Genomic DNA, 17,476 nt, shown 5'->3' with positions numbered 1-17,476 from the left:
GACCGAAGCTGTGAACTGAATACGGACAGCGGAAGGGCAGCGACTGATTCGTCAGACGAAGATGGTTTGTCCCTAGCGCAGGGAATAAGGGTAGCAAAAGGCCGAGCATGCAGCCTGAGGCCTGGGCTTGAAAGATGACACGTTACTGTTTGCTCGAGGGCCGAGAGTCTGGGCGACATGCAGAGGGGCGGCGTCACAGAGTGAAGCGGAGGCCGCATCAACGGGGTCGAAAAAGAGGGCAATGTCGGGCCAGGCGACTGGTGGGCGGGTGTCGGAGCTGCGTGAGGGCAGAGATGGACGACGCGAGCACGAGCAGACAGCTGGGCAGCAGAACAAAGGGCGCTAGCTTCCGTTTCGGCCGATCGTCGATCTGGTGCCATTAAGCGGCGGCGCTAAGCCCGGTGCGGCGCTGTCCCTCTACAAACGCTGTGCTGCACGACGGCAGTGCGGCTTCATGGGGAATGCGAGAGCAGCAAACGGGCGCGGTACGCTGCGTGAGAGCGGGAGCCGCTGACGTCAAGCTGGGTGAAGGCTGGAGGGCGCGAACGTCGGTGGGCGCAGCGGCGTGGTAATTGTTGAGCAGCAGGCAGGCAGCTTTGGGGCGCCACAATAAAGCATGTTGGCCATGGACTTGCGGATGGGCAAAAAGAAAAGACGACGGCGAAAGGGTAATGTGCATGTTTGTACGGGCGACTGTAGTCGTCATGGCGTAGGGCCAGGCGTGAGCGTCGGCGGCGACTGTGCGGGCGAGGTTTGCATAGGGGCCGAAGCGGAAGGGGCTACTGGGGTAGCGCTGGAAATCGTGCAGGAGCGACCGGCAGCCGAGCGCGTCTAGACTGTTCCAGCAGGCGCGGCCCACCGAGCGTGCTGACCGAAGCCACCAGGGTTCCTCGACGCTCAAACTCTGCCCCAGCGTCCAAGGCGAAAGGCGGCGGGACCGTCTTTGGGAGCATGTGGCCAGCTCGCAGCACGACGAGCCTCACGTCGAGACAGCAGCACCGGTCGGGGCCCGCTGTCCTTTTGAACGCGCGCCAGGCAGCTAGCAGCGCCGGCAGAGTCACCACCAAAACGAGCGGCGGGCCTGGAGGGTGCCAGGCGCGAGGTGCAAGGACGCGCAAAGCCACGGCTCCGGGACAGGTTCTAGATCGTCCACCAGCCCTCTTATGTGCGACTCTAGCAAAAGACCAACCATATCGCTGACTGCCCGCCGTGCCTGCCATTCCTCGCATTCCTTCTCTCAGTCCCGCACATCACGCCTTCCTCGCCCTTCCCACCCACGTTACTAATCCGCTTCCGCATGTGTTTCCGTCTGCCTTGGTCGCCTCTGCATATCCTCCTTCCAGCTGCCCACCTCGTCTGACCCAGACCCCTGTGCCCATCCTGGACTCCCGTGCCGACTGCCCGCATGGAAATCTGAACGATGGAGGGACCTACTACCATCCCACCTGATATAATCGAGCGTCAGTCGCTCTGCTTCTCCCGCCCAATGCCGGGCATGGTCGTACAGCAAGGCGAGAATGGCTTCAGGGAGGGACTGTCGCAGCTCTACGTGCCAGCAGAGAGCAACGCCGCCGAGCAGCTCGTCAAACTCAAGGATGCTCTCCGCAAGGCTGATACTGACAGTTTCTGGATCCAGCTCACCCAGGGCCTGGCCAAGATTGCTGATGCTCAGTACGCTTTCGTCTCCAAGCGCATCCTCGTCGACGACAAGAATGTTGCCGTCGAACTGCCACCCATTGGCGAGCCTGGAGCCTGCCTCATGGGCGAGGCTTTCTACATCAACGACGACCATGGCAACGGACCCGGCCACCTGAGAAACTTCAAGTACCATGCCTACCAGTGTCCGTGTGCCTACATGAAGCATGACAAAGTCTTCATCATTCCCGAAAGACTAAACGACTTCATTCTCGACAACCCAAACGACCTCATCATCCCCGGCGAGGCCTATCTCGGAATCCCCTTGTTTGCGGAAGGAAAGTGCTTCGCCCACTTCGGTGTCATGTGGGGTAAAGAGGGGGCTGCTCGGCGCGTGTTGAGCTGGGGGTTTCTTGAGATGCTGTTCCATAGCCTAGAAGACATGATTCTAGAGCGCGTGTTGGAAGGCAACGATTTCGCAGAGGCTGCTGAACCAATCCGAGCTCAGATACCCAGGATCGTGCCGCACAGTGCCGTCTCAGTTGCCCAGTCATTGAAGCCTTACGCCCGGAGTCTATCCCATGAGTTGAGGACGCCGATGCAGGGTGTCGTTGGTATGCTAGACGTCATGATGGCAAACGTAAAAGAAGCATCAGAATCCCTACAACTTGAATCGCGGACCCGTGAGATACTCGACACACTCAGGGAGAACATTGAGGCGGTCCAAGGTGTGTAACAATCCTGCAAAATCACTGCTTGATCCTACTGGGAAACACCAATCCAGCATCGAGTCTTGAACCGAGCCATACTAACTACGTATCAGACAGCTCAAGACGCGCAGTCGAAGCAGCCGACAATGTTGTCCACGCCTATGACATGAACATGGGCGTACCAGAGACCCCACTTTCGCCACTAGACAAGACGCCCGACCAGTGGAACACCTTCTGGCGCGAGATGCGGCCGGATCTGATGATTACCGGCAACGACATGCGCGCTCCACTACGCGGCATCAAAAGAAGACGACACGAAGTCTCCTGGGCAGATCATGCTAACAAGACACGCGTGGTCAAGAGTGCCCGCCAACGGGTTCGAGACACCTTTTCAGAGGAGCCTCCCATGCGCGGCACCAAGTCCTGTCCTCCAGACGCAAGCGCTTTGGAACTGGATCGACTAGACCACACCTGCTCACATGGAACATCGCTGGGCAAGTGCGACTCCACCACCTCGCCAATCTTCGCGTCAGAGCACTCCAAGGTTCCTGGACTCCGACACACCAACCTACGAGAAGTCCTCCAGTACGTCATCAACGATGCGCTCAAAGTAGGAGGACGACCGGATTCCGCCATCGCCGAGGCCACGGATACGGGAGAGCGCATTGAAGTTCGGACACGTAGCTCGAATGGAGAGGCACACACCAAATGGATCGAGTGGACTGTTTCCGCCGATGTGCCAGAGACGATCGTCATTGACGAACGGGACCTTGCTAAGATGGTCTCTTGCCTTGCTCTCAACGCTATCAAGTTTACACAGGACGGATCCATCACACTCCAAGCAACACTCAGCGCAAAAGGTCGCTACATTGTCATTAACATCAAGGATACTGGCTCCGGCATCCCAGCGGCGTTTCTGCCTAACCTCTTCAAGCCGTTTTCAAGAGAAGACGACTCGATGACTCGGCAGAGTGAGGGGCTGGGCCTTGGTCTCATGGTCGCCAAGGGTATCGCGAGGAAGCTCGGTGGCGATCTCTTCTGCCTGCGTTCGCATGTGTCCGGACCCGGAAGAGGATCAGAATTTGAGATGCGAGTCCCGCTTACCCCAGGCGAAATATGCAGTCGTCCTGCCACACCATTTGGGTCCCCTACCCTTTCCATCAAGTCTCGCATGTCTATCGATCCCGAGGTACCTCGTCTGGACCTTGGCCGGGGCCCAGTCACCCCTCCGCTGAGTTCTGATGCATTCAAACACGAGCGGGAACGTCGACCACCAATCACACCTGTCATTACCGTCCCCTCTGCAAGATCGCGAGATGACATTGGCCTTGCTACTCCCCGCCGCACCTCATCGCCCCCACGACAACACTCTACTCGCGCTCTATCTTTGGAGCGGGACGCCGTGCCAACCGATCTCGGCGAACAGCTGCCCCTCAACATTCTAGTCGTAGATGACAACGCTATCAACCGACGCGTTTTGGTGAGCATGCTCGGCAGACTGGGCTACAAGAACATTACCACGGCATTCAACGGTAACGACGCCGTCGAAACTGTTCGTCGCAATGCGCTCGCGCCGGCTTCTGAAGCATTTGATGTCGTTCTCATGGACCTGTGGATGCCGCTGCTGGACGGCTTCCAAGCTACCGAGGTGATTCTGAAGATGCCCGAGCTCGTGAGAAAGCCGACCGTCCTGGCTGTCAGCGCCGACATTACGGATGCCGCTCTGGACAAAGCAGTCAAGAGCGGAATGAAGGGCTTCGTCACCAAGCCCTTCATCACCCGAGACATTGCCCGATTGATTCGGACATACTGCGCAAGCCAATGAGCTTGCAATTTCTACTTCTCCCACGGCCCTTTGGCTGCCTGGATTTATTCACGATACATACATTATAGTCGTACACCATACAGGTGCTGATGCTAGAGAGCGGGCATGACTGGATCGGACTGGGTACATGATGATCACGATAGCATTTGACCGGGCCTTTGAAGAGCCTTTTTGTGGCGTTTAGCGAGCGGGATGCCTTTGGTAGGCCATAATACCCTTTGATGAATTGTGCATGTTGGGACGACCTGGAACATGGGCTGCAGTAGCATATGCGGGCTACTATACAACGAAACGTTTACCATATGATTCGAGTCGTTGCTTCCTTTGCGAGTGACACTGCAGTGATGGTAACGTGAGCTTTAATCAGAGGACGACGCACTCGGTGGTGAGGCTCTGCTAAGACCCGGATTGCCGAGCTCGACCCGCAGGCACGGCAGTCTTGCCCTGGTGAGCTGCAGTCATAATGTCCAAAGTGGGGAGCTCGAGCCGCGGGGCATGGCCGAACATGGCACCTGGTCTCGGAATCTGGCCGCACCCCAAGCCTTTCAGAGTCGCTGCGAACGGCGACTCTCACCAGCCACATTCCGCTCGAGTGGAACGGGCGCGCATCGAGGTCCAGTTGGACGAGTGAGCGAATTGCAACGAGGGGCGCGAAACGTGTTGGCGGGCGAAACGTGGCTGGTGAGGCTGGAAAGGGACTAGTGCTGTGGCGCATGCGGGTCGATTTTAGAGGACAGATTTCTTGGGATGCGCCGAAGTCGAGACAAGTGCTGTTGCGCCGCCAGTACTGCCGTTGCTGCCGTAGACAATCGCAGAACCTTCCACCCTCTTCTCCTGTGACGCTGCTTGTGCCAGGAAACACGGTCCCTCCCTTGCCGCTCCTAGTAATAAGGCGGACGTTGTCTCAGTTCATCTCATCTCAACGTCATAGGCAAAGACGCCTGCGACTTCAAGGCCATACACTCCGCGAGCCGAACTATCTCTGCGAACACCACCATTGCGCCACGACTGAGCCACTACACGCCCGACCATCGAACAGGGAGTGCACCGAGACAGAGACCCGGTACAGAGAGCAGTGGGCATGGACAATGCGTACACCAAGACGCCTGCCGAGGCGCTGAGGCATTTCCAGGTCGAGGAGCAACAGGGCCTCAGCGCCCAGCAGGTGCAGAGCGCAAGGGAGAAGCATGGAAAGAATGGTATGTCAGCGTCGTCGCAGAGGCCGCCCACCACTAACACGCGGGACAGCGCTGCCAGAAGACCCGCCGACACCCATCTGGGAGCTCATCCTGGAGCAGTTCAAGGACCAGCTGGTCATCATCTTGCTGGGCTCCGCAGCAGTGTCGTTCGTACTTGCCCTCTTTGAAGAGGACGAAGGCTGGACGGCATTCGTCGACCCGGCAGTCGTACGTACTAGATCAGACTATGCACACACATGCGCTGACATGCCCTATAGATCCTCACCATCCTCGTCCTCAACGCCGTCGTCGGAGTATCGCAAGAAACTAGCGCTGAAAAGGCCATTGCGGCTCTGCAAGAATACTCCGCCAACGAGGCCAAGGTCGTGCGTGATGGACACGTCAAACGCGTCAAGGCCGACGAGCTGGTCCCTGGAGATGTCATCTCCGTTACGATCGGCGACAGGATACCCGCCGACTGCAGGATCTTGTCTATCCAGAGCAACAGCTTCAACATTGACCAGTCCATCTTGACCGGAGAGAGCGAGAGTGTATCCAAGGACACCCGGGCCGTCAAAGATGAGAGCGCCGTCAAGCAGGACCAAGTCAACATGCTCTTCTCAGGTACCACGGTCGTCACGGGCCACGCGACTGCGCTGGTTGTCCTGACGGGCGCCAACACTGCGATTGGAGACATTCATGAAAGCATCACGGCACAGATCTCTCAACCCACACCCCTCAAGGAGAAGCTCAACGACTTCGGCGACCAGCTTGCAAAGGTCATCACGGCCATCTGCATCCTCGTCTGGCTCATCAACATCCGCAACTTCAACGACCCCTCGCATGGCAGCTTCACCAAGGGTGCCATTTACTACCTCAAAATTGCCGTATCGCTCGGTGTCGCTGCTATCCCTGAGGGTCTGGCCGTCGTCATCACAACATGCTTGGCCCTGGGTACACGCAAGATGGCTGCAAGGAACGCCGTCGTGCGGAGCTTGCCTTCTGTCGAGACTCTCGGCAGCTGCAGCGTCATCTGCTCCGACAAGACTGGTACCCTCACCACCAACCAGATGAGCGTCAACAAGATGGTCTTCCTTAACGAACAAGGCAACGGCCTTGAAGAGTTTGACGTCCAAGGTACTAGCTTTGCGCCCGAGGGCCAGATCTCACTTCGTGGCAATCCTCTTGAGAACCTCGCGGCGCAATCCGACACTGTACGCCAGATCTGTGAAGTCACGGCGCTTTGCAACGATGCCGCCCTTGCCTACGACTCCAAGAATGGCACGTATAACCTCGTCGGTGAGCCTACTGAGGGTGCCCTTCGTGTTCTAGTAGAAAAGGTTGGCACTCCCGACATTGCCCACAATGCCACCCGCGCCAGCACCTCGCCTGAAGGACGCCTCGATTTCGCCACCAAGCACTACGAGAGCCAGTACTCCCGCCTAGCAACCTACGAATTCTCTCGCGACCGTAAGAGCATGTCTGTCCTTGTAAAGAAGGGCAACTCGCAGAAGCTTCTTGTCAAGGGCGCCCCCGAGTCAATTCTTGATCGTTGCACCAATGTTGTCGTTGGCAAGAACGGCAAGAAGATACCAATGAGCAAGCAACTGGCCAGTCTTATCAACAAGGAGATTGTCGAGTACGGCAACCGCGGTCTGCGTGTCATTGCTGTGGCGTCTGTTGAAGACGTTGAATCGAACCCGCTTCTGGCGAAGGCGAAGACCACCAAGGAATACACTCAGCTAGAGCAGAAGATGACTCTCATCGGTCTCGTCGGCATGTTGGATCCTCCTCGTCCTGAAGTCCGCGCCTCCATCGCCAAGTGCCGCTCTGCTGGTATCCGCGTCGTAGTCATCACTGGGGACAACCAAAACACTGCCGAGTCCATCTGCCGTCAGATTGGCGTCTTCGGACCCAATGAGGATCTTACTGGAAAGTCTTTTACAGGTCGCCAATTCGATGATCTCTCCGAATCTGAAAAGATGGAAGCCGCCAAGCACGCAAGCCTCTTCTCCCGCACTGAGCCAACACACAAGTCCAAACTCGTCGACCTCCTTCAGCAGGCCGGTGAGGTCGTCGCTATGACTGGTGACGGTGTCAACGATGCTCCCGCACTCAAGAAAGCCGACATTGGTGTTGCCATGGGCTCCGGAACCGACGTAGCCAAGCTCGCCGCCGATATGGTCCTTGTAGATGACAACTTCGCTACCATCGAAGGCGCCGTCGAAGAAGGCCGCTCTATCTACAACAACACTCAGCAGTTCATCCGCTACCTCATTTCGTCCAACATTGGAGAAGTCGTGTCGATCTTCCTGACTGCCGCTATGGGTATGCCTGAAGCTTTGATTCCTGTTCAACTCCTCTGGGTCAATCTCGTTACCGACGGTCTCCCAGCCACCGCTCTCTCTTTCAACCCTCCGGACCACGATGTGATGAAGCGCCAGCCCCGTAAGCGCGACGAGCCTCTCATCAGCGGCTGGTTATTCTTCCGTTACATGGTTATTGGTACCTATGTCGGCGCCGCAACTGTTGGTGGCTATGCGTGGTGGTTCATGTTCAATAGCGACGGTCCTCAAATCTCGTTCTACCAGCTCCGCCACTTCCACCGCTGCTCTACCCAGTTCCCTGAGATTGGCTGCGAAATGTTTAGCAACTCGTCTGCCCAAGCTGCGTCAACCGTTAGCTTGAGCATCCTGGTCGTAATCGAGATGCTTAATGCCATGAACGCTTTGAGCAGCTCAGAGAGTCTGCTTACACTGCCGCTCTGGGAGAACATGATGCTCGTCTATGCCATCTGTTTGAGCATGGCCTTGCACTTTGCTCTCCTCTACGTTCCATTCTTGCAGGGGCTCTTCAGTGTCATTCCGCTAGACGGTAACGAGTGGAAGGCGGTCATGGCCATCAGTGCGCCTATCATGTAAGTCATCTTCACACAGTTTGTTAGAATCACCGAAAGAGCAAGGCTAACACGAATCCAGCATCATCGACGAAGGTCTCAAATTCCTCGAACGCAAGTTCTTCATCCAAAAGGGCAACGAGAAGCTGGAGCTTGCTGAACAGCAAAACGGCCGGGCGAAGAAGGACTAGGTGTCTTCTTCCTCTTCTTCTTCTCCCTCTCGCTCGCTGAGACGGGTCAGTGGACGGTCACATCTCCGCTCTGATCTGGTCAAGGAACGCATAATATAGTTACCCTGCATATAGAAGCAAGAAATTGGGGGAGTAGGTGGTTTCAGAGACAGCGAGGAAGGGATGTTTTGATACCTTTTGCATGAGACTAGGAGTTTTTGCTTTGTTCGATGACAAGTGGTAGACGTAGATGCGAACAGTATGAATAGAGCAACAGTCACGCCACGGTCAACGGAGTATACGCGTCTTGTATGTTTATTATGAGTGTTGTACAGGAAAGAGGTGCAATAGACAGGCCATCATCGGTTCATGCTTGGACGATCGCCAGCTATTTGCTGCCTCCATACTGCAGTCTTGCCGTCCTGAATATCTTCATCGGCTGGCGTATGAAAACCGTAAGTGACAAGGTCTGCAAAGCTCTTGCGAAGCCCAAATAGCCTTCGACAGGCAAGCCCAACTCTTACCTCAGGCTTCCCCCAACGCGAAGACCTCATTGACCCTTCCACCCGTCCTCCGACAATGCATGTTCCTTATATCCTACATCCACCAATCATCAACTCGATCCATCAACCTCACGCTTCACCTTAGCGCCCATCGTACTTTGCCGTCAGCCTCCTGCCCTCCTTCTCCAACTCATCGACCTCGGGCTCCCAATCAACTGCCTTCTCATGCACACCAAGGAACTCCCAGATACCCTGTCCCGCCTTGATCTTAGCCTGCTTACCCATCTTGGCCGCTTTCTTCTCCGTAGCCGTCTTACCCGTAGTCAAAAGATGCAGATCAACCCTGAGCTTCAAGTATCCGTTGCCTAGAAACATGATGTATATCTTGTGATCATCGGCAACCGTCTTGGCCTGGACAGTGCGGAAAGATGCGTGGGGGGGAGCATGAAACGCGTGTGTGGCATACGGCATGGAACGAGGTAGAATACTGAGACTGGCACTATGGGCACCGGATGCGGCGCTCAGACCAATAATGGAGGAAATCCTGAGAGTGCGCTGGCCGAAACCGTGGTTGTCGACGTGGGTTTCGGTGTACATGGGGCAGTACAGCTTCCAGGAGCCTTCAATCGCACCAAGAGGCATGGGGACGCGGGTCAAGATACTGTAGCGGAGGAAGGTGGATGCAGTCTCGGCGCGCTTGATGTCGGCTGTGGCCTTTTCTACTTCCAATGCGTTTGTGACGACCACCCTGAGCGCGGCAGTGTCGGTGTCATCGGAGTGTTGCAGTTGTAGCAGCTGTTCGCTCTTAGGGGAGCAGCCTGTTACTTGGGGTAGGCAAGGAAGGGGACCTGCTTCTTTGCTGTCGTAGAGCCACTCGTCATACTCTTCCATGTACTCGGCTTCGTCGGTGAAGTTGATGGTACGCTGGGAAGTGGTGAAGGCAGTAGCGAAAACGGCAAAGCTGGCTTCGATGTGCTTCTCCATATGCTTCTTCTTCTTCTTGTTGTTGTTAAAGGGAGAGAGCTCCTCGCTGGGCCGAGTGTATGGCTTGTTAGGGCGCAGATACATTTCCAGAACGCTTTGGGTTGTGGAGGAAGAGGTGCTTGACGTGGTGCTGGTTGCTTCGCTGACAGCACGACGGCCTCGGTGGCGTGGTTTGGGGGCATCATTCAGGGGCTCTTTGGAGTTCATGGGGTTCGCAGACGTGAAGCTCTCGATCTGGCTGTTGGTGAGTGGATTGACGGAGCCCTGGCTACCGATCACGTGCTTGTCGGCTTTGGCAAGTTTTGCGATAGTCATGAGAGGGATATCGGGAGACGATTCGTCGAAAGTAAGTGCTTTCTCGTTTTTCTTGGCTGTGGTCACTTCTGACGACTGTACCGCTGCAAGGCTGAAAGGAATCGCTGACACACGAGGAGTGGTTGTAGGAGTGCGGCTCATCTGCGAAAGAGGGGTCTCGGTGACAAGGACTTCAGACTGAGCGGAAACTGCCTTGGTCTTCTTGGCTGACGACTTACTGACGCCGTCCTTCAGGGTCTGGGGAGACTTCTGAGGAAATGGAACCCGTATCTTCTGAGGAAGCGGGACGGGTGTCTTTTGAGGAGGCGGGACGGTTGTCTTTTGAGGTAGCGGAACTGGAGTCTGCCTCGGACGAGAGGACAGAGCCGCTGCGACGGAGGGCGCTGGTACCGGGGTCTTGACGACTTTAGAACTCTTGTGCAAGTCAGAGGCAGCGGGCGCTTTCTCCAGTTTCTGCTTCTTAGCCTTGGTCTCGCCAGGCTTGACAATCTTCTTCGCGATCTTGTTAGACTCGACAACATCCTTCTTGTCCGAAACCTTTGGCCGTCCGGGCCTTTTCTTAGGCGACTCCGTAGGTACGGTAGCTGGCATAGGGACTGCGGCCTCGCTCTCTCGCTTGCGCTTCTTTGTAGTAGAAACTGGTGTGCCGTCGGGCCCAATCTCCCTCTTCTTGTACGGACCACGTGGACCATATCTCCCATTCTTGAGGGGCGTCCCAGCAAGCTTGACAGTAGGTGTCGCATCGACTGGTGGAGTGTTTTGCTTCCCTTCTACCTTCTCGGGCTCCTTGGTAACTTTAACTTCTTTCGACAGCCTCTTCAGTCTTTTGGCTTCCTTCCTCTCGGCCTTCTCCTGCTTCTGCTCATGTTTCTCTTCCTCGGCGGTTTCATCGGTCGCACCATCGTTGGTTCTGATAGGTGCCGGCTCTTCGTCCTCTTTGAAGTCCATGCTGTTGTAAGACGGACGCTTCATTGAGGCGCCTTGACCAGTCAGGTGATGCTGCGGCATGCGGTAAAGACCGTTAGACGGCATCGTTTCTACGGCTATTGGTATGAGGCAGGTGGATTCTGCTTCAGAAATGTGTTTGTTGATGCAGTTTATTGTTGTTGCCAGGTTGACTGGGCGCAAACAAAACACGATCGAGCCCGCGAGAGCGCGCGACGACGTATAACTTTTCTAAATCCAGTTAGAGCGAGCGCGCAGAAGAATAGCTGGGGCATGACTACCTTGACTCTCACGCTACAATGTAAAAACTTGAGCAATGTAGAAAGGTGCGAGGGACGAGGTTGACAAAAGTATGGGGAGGAAGTTGTGAGGCAGCAAAGTCAACAAACGATGTGCCTCGACTCGAGGTGAAGGTGAAGACGAGAGCATGCACTCACCTTCACCGTGAGTGCTGGAAAATGCCAATGTAGCCTATACCAAGACAGAGAAGTCAACGACGTTTTCATATCACGTGGCTGAGTAGGACTTACCAGCATTGAAGGACACGAAATGTTTATTCGGATTATGCAAACACATGTATGACATAGCTATGCGTGCTCTTTCTGCGGAAGCCTGTTCCCTTCATAGCTTCACGTCGGCTACCACTTAGCCCTTTCCCCTGGCGGTGGCAGGTCTGGATTTTACCACTCTTTGAGCGCTTCAATTATATTTGGACATCTACTAATACGATATGCTTGTTGACAGTAGTGGTGTCGGCAAAGGTGTGGTCGAGGTCGATACGTGAGGCACTGATTACGTGGACATCGATTGTCGGTCGCAGAGGGACCGTTGCAGCGGGTTATCTCAGCGGCGACGATGGTTCATCCATGCGAGTCAACATCTGTCTTTACATGATTGATACAGAGTTAGATGTATAGCATCGCCCCGCGTTCAGCCATCTCCAAATGCAATTGGTGTCTATGAACATCTCCACTTCCTCAGCTGTGACAGTCTCCTGACACTCCCGTCTGATGCATTTCGTAGATTTATTTGTACTTCAGGTCATTGTATGAGAGAGGCCTCATCTTTAAGGCCTCATGGCTCTATGTTTGGAGGGTAGAGCGTCTTCATGAAACGCATGTAAGCGTTGACGAGTGACGCCATTAGATGTTTCAGAGTATCTAGAGCTGGTCGCTCGAGTAGCCTGTCTGGTACTCATGAGTAGACACGTGGGGGATGGAAGAACAAGGCTGGTATGAGCATATGTCTGGTGATGTTGACTTTGAGGATGGTGTGTAAATGGAGTTGTGGTTACAAGTGAACATCTTTAGCATTCCACATAGCATCTCCTCAAGTATATGGTAAGCAGAGAAGGCTCGATCTAGTGATGTACGGCGTTTAGGGCTGGGATCCAACTTGGTCGGCTTTCGGATGCTGCCCTTGGTAAGCGATATCATGGTTGAGCTCAACAATAGAATGATGGCTCTAAACATACTCGTCGAACTTGAAAATGGTGATGAATCTGTAGTGAAGCATTCGTAACCACCAAACCGACCAAGTACTGAGCCCCTCGATCTGAAACACAACAAGTATCTACAGCCTGACACTGAGTTACCCTAGAACTATATCTTCTCATCCTATGAACCCAAAATGCACTAAGTGATTACAAATTACTCCTCGTCTCTCGCTAGACTGGCCTCGTAAGCACACGCGCCAGGCCTCAAAGACCCGGCGTATGTGCAACATTTCTGATATCCTTAGTTTCAATGCGGCCTATAGCTGGATACATATCATGCCGATCAATATAACTATTCACCGTCTTGACGTTCTCCAGTTCATCTTTGCTCCCCTCACTCTTGGCTGTGTCCACCTGCACCAGCGCGTTCTTATCCATATCACCGTCGAACTCAGCTAGCCCGCTTCTTGCCGGGAAACTAGTCACTTCGCCGCCATTCTCCTGGATGGGCGGGATACCCACCATGTCTCCGTGATCTAGACTGAGCTTGCGGACGCGAGAGTCTAGATTTGACGGCGGAGGCTGTGGTGTGCTGTCGCTGGGGATTGCGCTAAGGGACTTGGAGCGCACGGCTTGGAGGGTGTTGGAGTCTTCCGAGGTGGGATTTGGCGCCTCGCCTGCTGAGAGGGAGCGCTGGGGATCAACGGTCGGCGTATGTGGAACGCTGTTTGAGCGCTGCTTGTCGTGTACGGTTTTGCTGCTCTTGGACCACGACTTGAATTTGAAAGCCGAGAGCCAACCCGGGCGCTTTTCTTTGCCAGCGTTTGGGTTCAGGGCGCGTTCGGCAGCAAGCTGGATGTGGGATTTCGCTTCTGGTTTTGAGGGCTTGAGTCCGGCGACGTTGGCTTGCGAAGGAGCCGGAATGGAGCGGACATCGTAGTCTGACTTGCGGCGCGCGCCTGCTGCATCCACATTGGATTCTGAAAGACCCAGTACAGCGCGGTTTCGAGCGAGATTGGATTCCTTGACTTCTTCGGTGATGTACGACATGGCTTTGTCGATGACATCGATGTACTCTGGATAATCGACGACGCAGGCTTCCCGGATCAGACGCAATTTCTCCCAGTCTTGCCGCACTGCTGGCCCTGTGAGGTCAGGGTGCCAGCCCATGCTCTTGAGATCGGATCGGATTCCACGGTCAACCTGCTCCTTGACGCCCATGAGATCAATGAGCGCATCGACTTCGGTGCGGACAACCTTGACATACTCGCTGAAGCGCGTGGTGTCCTTGACGGTCCAATGGGAGGTGGTCATGCTCAGGTTGCGCTTCAGACTCGCCCGCGCGCCCGTCTGTGTGAGGAGATCCTTGAGGAGGGCAAACTTTTCGCGGAAGCCTTCTAGTCGGTTGGTGTCGAGTGCTGGGTATTCTAGGCGCGAGAACGTCTTTGGACTCTTTAGGCCGTATACGTTCATCAGTTCATCTCGCGACATAGTGCTAGGGCGACCCGCGATCTCATGCAGCGCCCTGCGCACCTTTGCATTGATAACCTCGTCGTCAAGCCTCGGGTCTCGGACACCAAAGTTCACTGGCAGATGCGGATCCGGGTTTGTGATGCCAGGATGGCTGGGGATCATGTGTCGTGCAATCGTCGCGGGCGGCGCAGAGATGCCCACGGCATCGCCAAAGATCAGCAACCTGCCCTGCTGAAGGCCGAGCTTTGCGAGCGCAACCTTCTGCGCATGGTCGTGGTCCTTGGAAGGATGAATGAGGTTGAAAGCTTCAACACAAGTGCTGAATTGGGTCGCAAGAGAGAAGACGTCGGTGAGGATCTGGGCCTTGGTCTTGCCTCCGACAGGCTCGGTTGATTCGACAAAGTCGGTGGTACTTTTAGTCGTCATGTTGGCAGGGCTCGTCGCGGCTTCAGCTCGAGAGATGTCGATGGCAGAGCACAGAAGCGCGCGCGCCAGCTGGAGGAAAATCAGGATACATCACGGATCCGGTCAAGTCGATATTCACTGCATGTGCGCATGACGTCTGGGGGAGAGACCAATATCCAGCTGTGGCGCAGAGGAAGCGGGGCACTGATCGGCAAGCCTCTGTCCTGTCTTGGCTTTCTCTGCACTCTCTTCATTCGCGAACACGCCCACTGTTCGCAACCAAGCATTGCAACAGTCCATGCCACGCCTTTGCCTGCTGCACCAATGTGTCTTCGACGCCACACGTCGCCAGGGTTAAACAAATGCCGCACTGCTCGGCCTCTCTTTGTTGGGAATAAACGTGCGACCGCAGATTCGGCTGCCAAATTTTCACTCTTCTGCTGCAGCTCGCGATCTAGATCGTGTAGCCATCTTGGGTGCATATCTGATTTTCCACTGCAACACGACGCGGAAAACGTTGCTTGCTGAGGTGCGAAGTGTCTTGGATTTAGTATGCGTTGCATCGCATCTGCTATCTAGCTCTCTAGGGTTTTGGGAGGGCCAGGAGGACGTCGTAACACTACCAGCGCTGTTGGCGGTCTGCACGACATCGCCCAAGGCCGCGCGGGCTGTCCAGTCGTACCTGAACTCATCCTACTTTGTCGCCCGGACGGTAGGAAACCATTGCGACGCTCGGCAGCCATCTGTACCACCGTGTGCGTGGAAGACGGATGATATCCAGCATCTGCGCCATGTTTCGTCGAGAGGTCATGTCATGTGAGTAGACCGGCTGTCAGTAGGCAAGCGGTTGCTGAATTGGCCCTTGAAAATCGCGCGTCGCTTTCGCTAGCGGCCGTCTAGTATAGGACCGAAAAAAACACACACTAAGTTGTTTCCATTGGAAGAGCTGGCGATCAGGCTGCGCACGTCGGCGAAAAGGCTCAGCCTGTCTGTTTGACAGCATTTGCAGTATCTGATGCAGAGCCAGCTCTAATACTGCCGCGCTGGGCGCGAACAAGTAGCATGGTCATCTCAAACATGGTAGAATGGGCTCTTCCCCCCCGGCTTCTCTTCGTTGACGCTCACCGCCGTGTTCGTATCGCCGTCTTGATCGCACGACCTTGTGTCCGTCTCTTGCTTTTGTAACTCGTTGCGCTCAATACTGAACTCGTTCGTGACAAATATACCGCTGCCCCGGCGGTCAAGCTCGTCCAGCCTACTTGCTGGCAGTGCATCATCTTCGCTCTCTCGCTCAGAGGCACTTTTGCCAGACACATTGCTCCTGTTGCCGGTTCCAGCCGGCCCATGGTTGCTCTTCCAGCCCATGGGATATGATTGACGCTTCGTAGTGTTCTTGGTACCCATGCCTGAGCCGAAAAGTGGCCCGAAAAAGCGAACGAAGGGAGCGCGCAGCATAGGAAGGCAAGCACATACGATACCCGCATTTGCTTCTATCACCGACCATATTGTCGCGGGTACAGGACCCCAGGTTGGATCGGGGTTGTTTGCGGATCGTGCGATTGTGGTGGCACGATATATAGACGCGAAAGTGACACTAGCAAGTTAGCAATGGGCCTTTGACGGAACTCTCAGACACGTACAAGCCTCCAGTGCCAAATACAAGCGCCACGCCCAACTTTTCAGCTCGTCCCATAGAAAGACTCAAGATCTGCCGAAAAGGCATCGCAAGTAGCATAAAGTCGGTCGTGATTTGAACCGTCGCATAGGAGATCCACCAGGGTTCATTTTTAAAACACCGGGCACCAGGTATAGTCCTGTCCCAGAAGGCCGCGATTGGTGTGCATTGAAACACGGTCGCGATGGTGAATGCGAAGCCGGTGATGATGATCCAAGCGTCTACATCAAGGTCAGTCGATGAACTGGTGTCCATGTCAGAGGACTTACTCATGATGTGACAAGCAATACGGAAAGACTTGGTAGTTATGGCAAAGATTCGGTAGTATAGACACACTACAGAGATCTTGTTGAACATCAGAACGACTTTGTAGACGACTGCAACGGTCAGTAAGCTTCGTAGTGACGCTTCGCACCATCTGCAACAAATATCCTTTCGTAGCTATTCAGGCCGGACTCCTAGAGCACTCATGCTCTCCAGAAGTATTGTGCGGTTGTTGAGAAACCACTTACTGTTTGCTCCGTAGAACCATTGGCGAGCGATGATGCGGGAATCGGCGGGTAAGGATTTCCATGGTCTTCCGTAGCCATAGACTACCGCTGTTCGAATTTAACGAGTGTCCCTCGAGGTGATGCGAGTCCACTAACCTTGACATTCTGTTACAGAGAGCACGACCGATGATATCAAGGCCGCGACGATCATATAGTCGTCCATTCCTAGACCACTTCGCTTGATCAATCGCTGTGCAAGGCGTGCGGCGACAAAGAGACCCGCGACAATGACGGCTAAGACGCTGGTGAGCCAGAGGCCCCATCCACGCTCAACTGAGCCTTGAGTACCAAGGCCGACGTTGGGAGCCATGTCGCATGAGGGTATACTCAAGGTTTGGAGAGCAAGTCCTGTGGATGACCCATGAACAGCGGGAGCCTACGGTATAATCATTAATGGGCCTCGTGCAGCATGGGACTTTCCAGGTACCCGGCCCTGAAGATACGGCGATGCAGGGTAAAGGGTGTGCAGCGGCTGATGACCCTTCCGTGGGGGCATCACGGGAATACTTTGACGGCGAATTTCTCTACATTCGTATCCGACGCGATTGGATCTGGTGTACCAATTTTCGGGGACCACACATGTCGATCTCTACAATGCCGTGCGCGCTCAGGGTTTTCCCTGCTACAGTCCAGGCGTTTGCCGTGAATGCCAGGGCTGACTGCCAATCGGCTCGGTGCAGTGTACTGAACAGGTATGGGTGGGTGACATCAGATGGAGATCAGCGGTGCCCGGAATTGTGCCGGATGTAGGCAAATCGCACTCTTCGCCTACGTCC

At 55.0% G+C, this 17,476-nt stretch overlaps 6 protein-coding genes across 6 annotated transcripts; 2 read left to right on the top strand and 4 right to left on the bottom strand.

Moving 5' to 3' along the window:
• Positions 1–379: 379 nt before the first annotated feature.
• BKA58DRAFT_461037 (uncharacterized protein) lies at positions 380–1,325 on the bottom strand (the record flags this gene model as incomplete). Its single annotated transcript, XM_046174786.1, has 2 exons — positions 873–1,325; positions 380–793 (listed from the first exon to the last, which is right to left on the bottom strand). Exons 1-2 carry the CDS (start codon positions 1,227–1,229, stop codon positions 380–382), a joined length of 771 nt encoding a protein of 256 aa, XP_046023746.1. The 5' UTR covers positions 1,230–1,325.
• BKA58DRAFT_218274 (sensor protein rcsC) lies at positions 1,326–4,318 on the top strand. Its single transcript, XM_046166187.1, has 2 exons — positions 1,326–2,363; positions 2,459–4,318. The coding sequence occupies exons 1-2, from the start codon at positions 1,421–1,423 to the stop codon at positions 4,168–4,170; spliced, it is 2,655 nt and encodes an 884-aa protein (XP_046023745.1). The 5' UTR covers positions 1,326–1,420; the 3' UTR covers positions 4,171–4,318.
• Positions 4,319–5,251: 933 nt separating this feature from the next.
• Positions 5,252–8,435, top strand: BKA58DRAFT_403901 (uncharacterized protein; the record flags this gene model as incomplete). The annotated part of the gene is made up of 4 exons (XM_046171815.1): positions 5,252–5,369; positions 5,419–5,576; positions 5,627–8,265; positions 8,327–8,435. 4 exons carry the CDS (start codon positions 5,252–5,254, stop codon positions 8,433–8,435), a joined length of 3,024 nt encoding a protein of 1,007 aa, XP_046023744.1.
• Positions 8,436–9,058: 623 nt separating this feature from the next.
• BKA58DRAFT_471295 (uncharacterized protein) lies at positions 9,059–11,267 on the bottom strand (the record flags this gene model as incomplete). The annotated part of the gene is made up of 1 exon (XM_046175219.1): positions 9,059–11,267. The coding sequence occupies exon 1, from the start codon at positions 11,246–11,248 to the stop codon at positions 9,059–9,061; it is 2,190 nt and encodes a 729-aa protein (XP_046023743.1). The 5' UTR covers positions 11,249–11,267.
• A 1,501-nt stretch (positions 11,268–12,768) lies between these two features.
• BKA58DRAFT_217707 (pathogenicity protein LopB) lies at positions 12,769–14,988 on the bottom strand. Its single transcript, XM_046166185.1, has one exon. The coding sequence runs from the start codon at positions 14,493–14,495 to the stop codon at positions 12,861–12,863; it is 1,635 nt and encodes a 544-aa protein (XP_046023742.1). The 5' UTR covers positions 14,496–14,988; the 3' UTR covers positions 12,769–12,860.
• Positions 14,989–15,381: 393 nt separating this feature from the next.
• BKA58DRAFT_217832 (uncharacterized protein) lies at positions 15,382–17,214 on the bottom strand. Its single transcript, XM_046166186.1, has 5 exons — positions 16,797–17,214; positions 16,662–16,748; positions 16,419–16,526; positions 16,115–16,370; positions 15,382–16,068 (listed from the first exon to the last, which is right to left on the bottom strand). The coding sequence occupies exons 1-5, from the start codon at positions 17,008–17,010 to the stop codon at positions 15,546–15,548; spliced, it is 1,188 nt and encodes a 395-aa protein (XP_046023741.1). The 5' UTR covers positions 17,011–17,214; the 3' UTR covers positions 15,382–15,545.
• Between the last annotated feature and the right edge of the window lie 262 nt (positions 17,215–17,476).

Source organism: Alternaria rosae (assembly GCF_020736505.1).
Source record: "Alternaria rosae strain MPI-PUGE-AT-0040 chromosome Unknown BKA58scaffold_7, whole genome shotgun sequence".
Classification (NCBI taxonomy): domain Eukaryota; kingdom Fungi; phylum Ascomycota; class Dothideomycetes; order Pleosporales; family Pleosporaceae; genus Alternaria; species Alternaria rosae.
The sequence above is the reverse complement of the archived record's forward strand: the minus strand, read 5'-3'. Positions and strand labels throughout refer to the sequence as shown.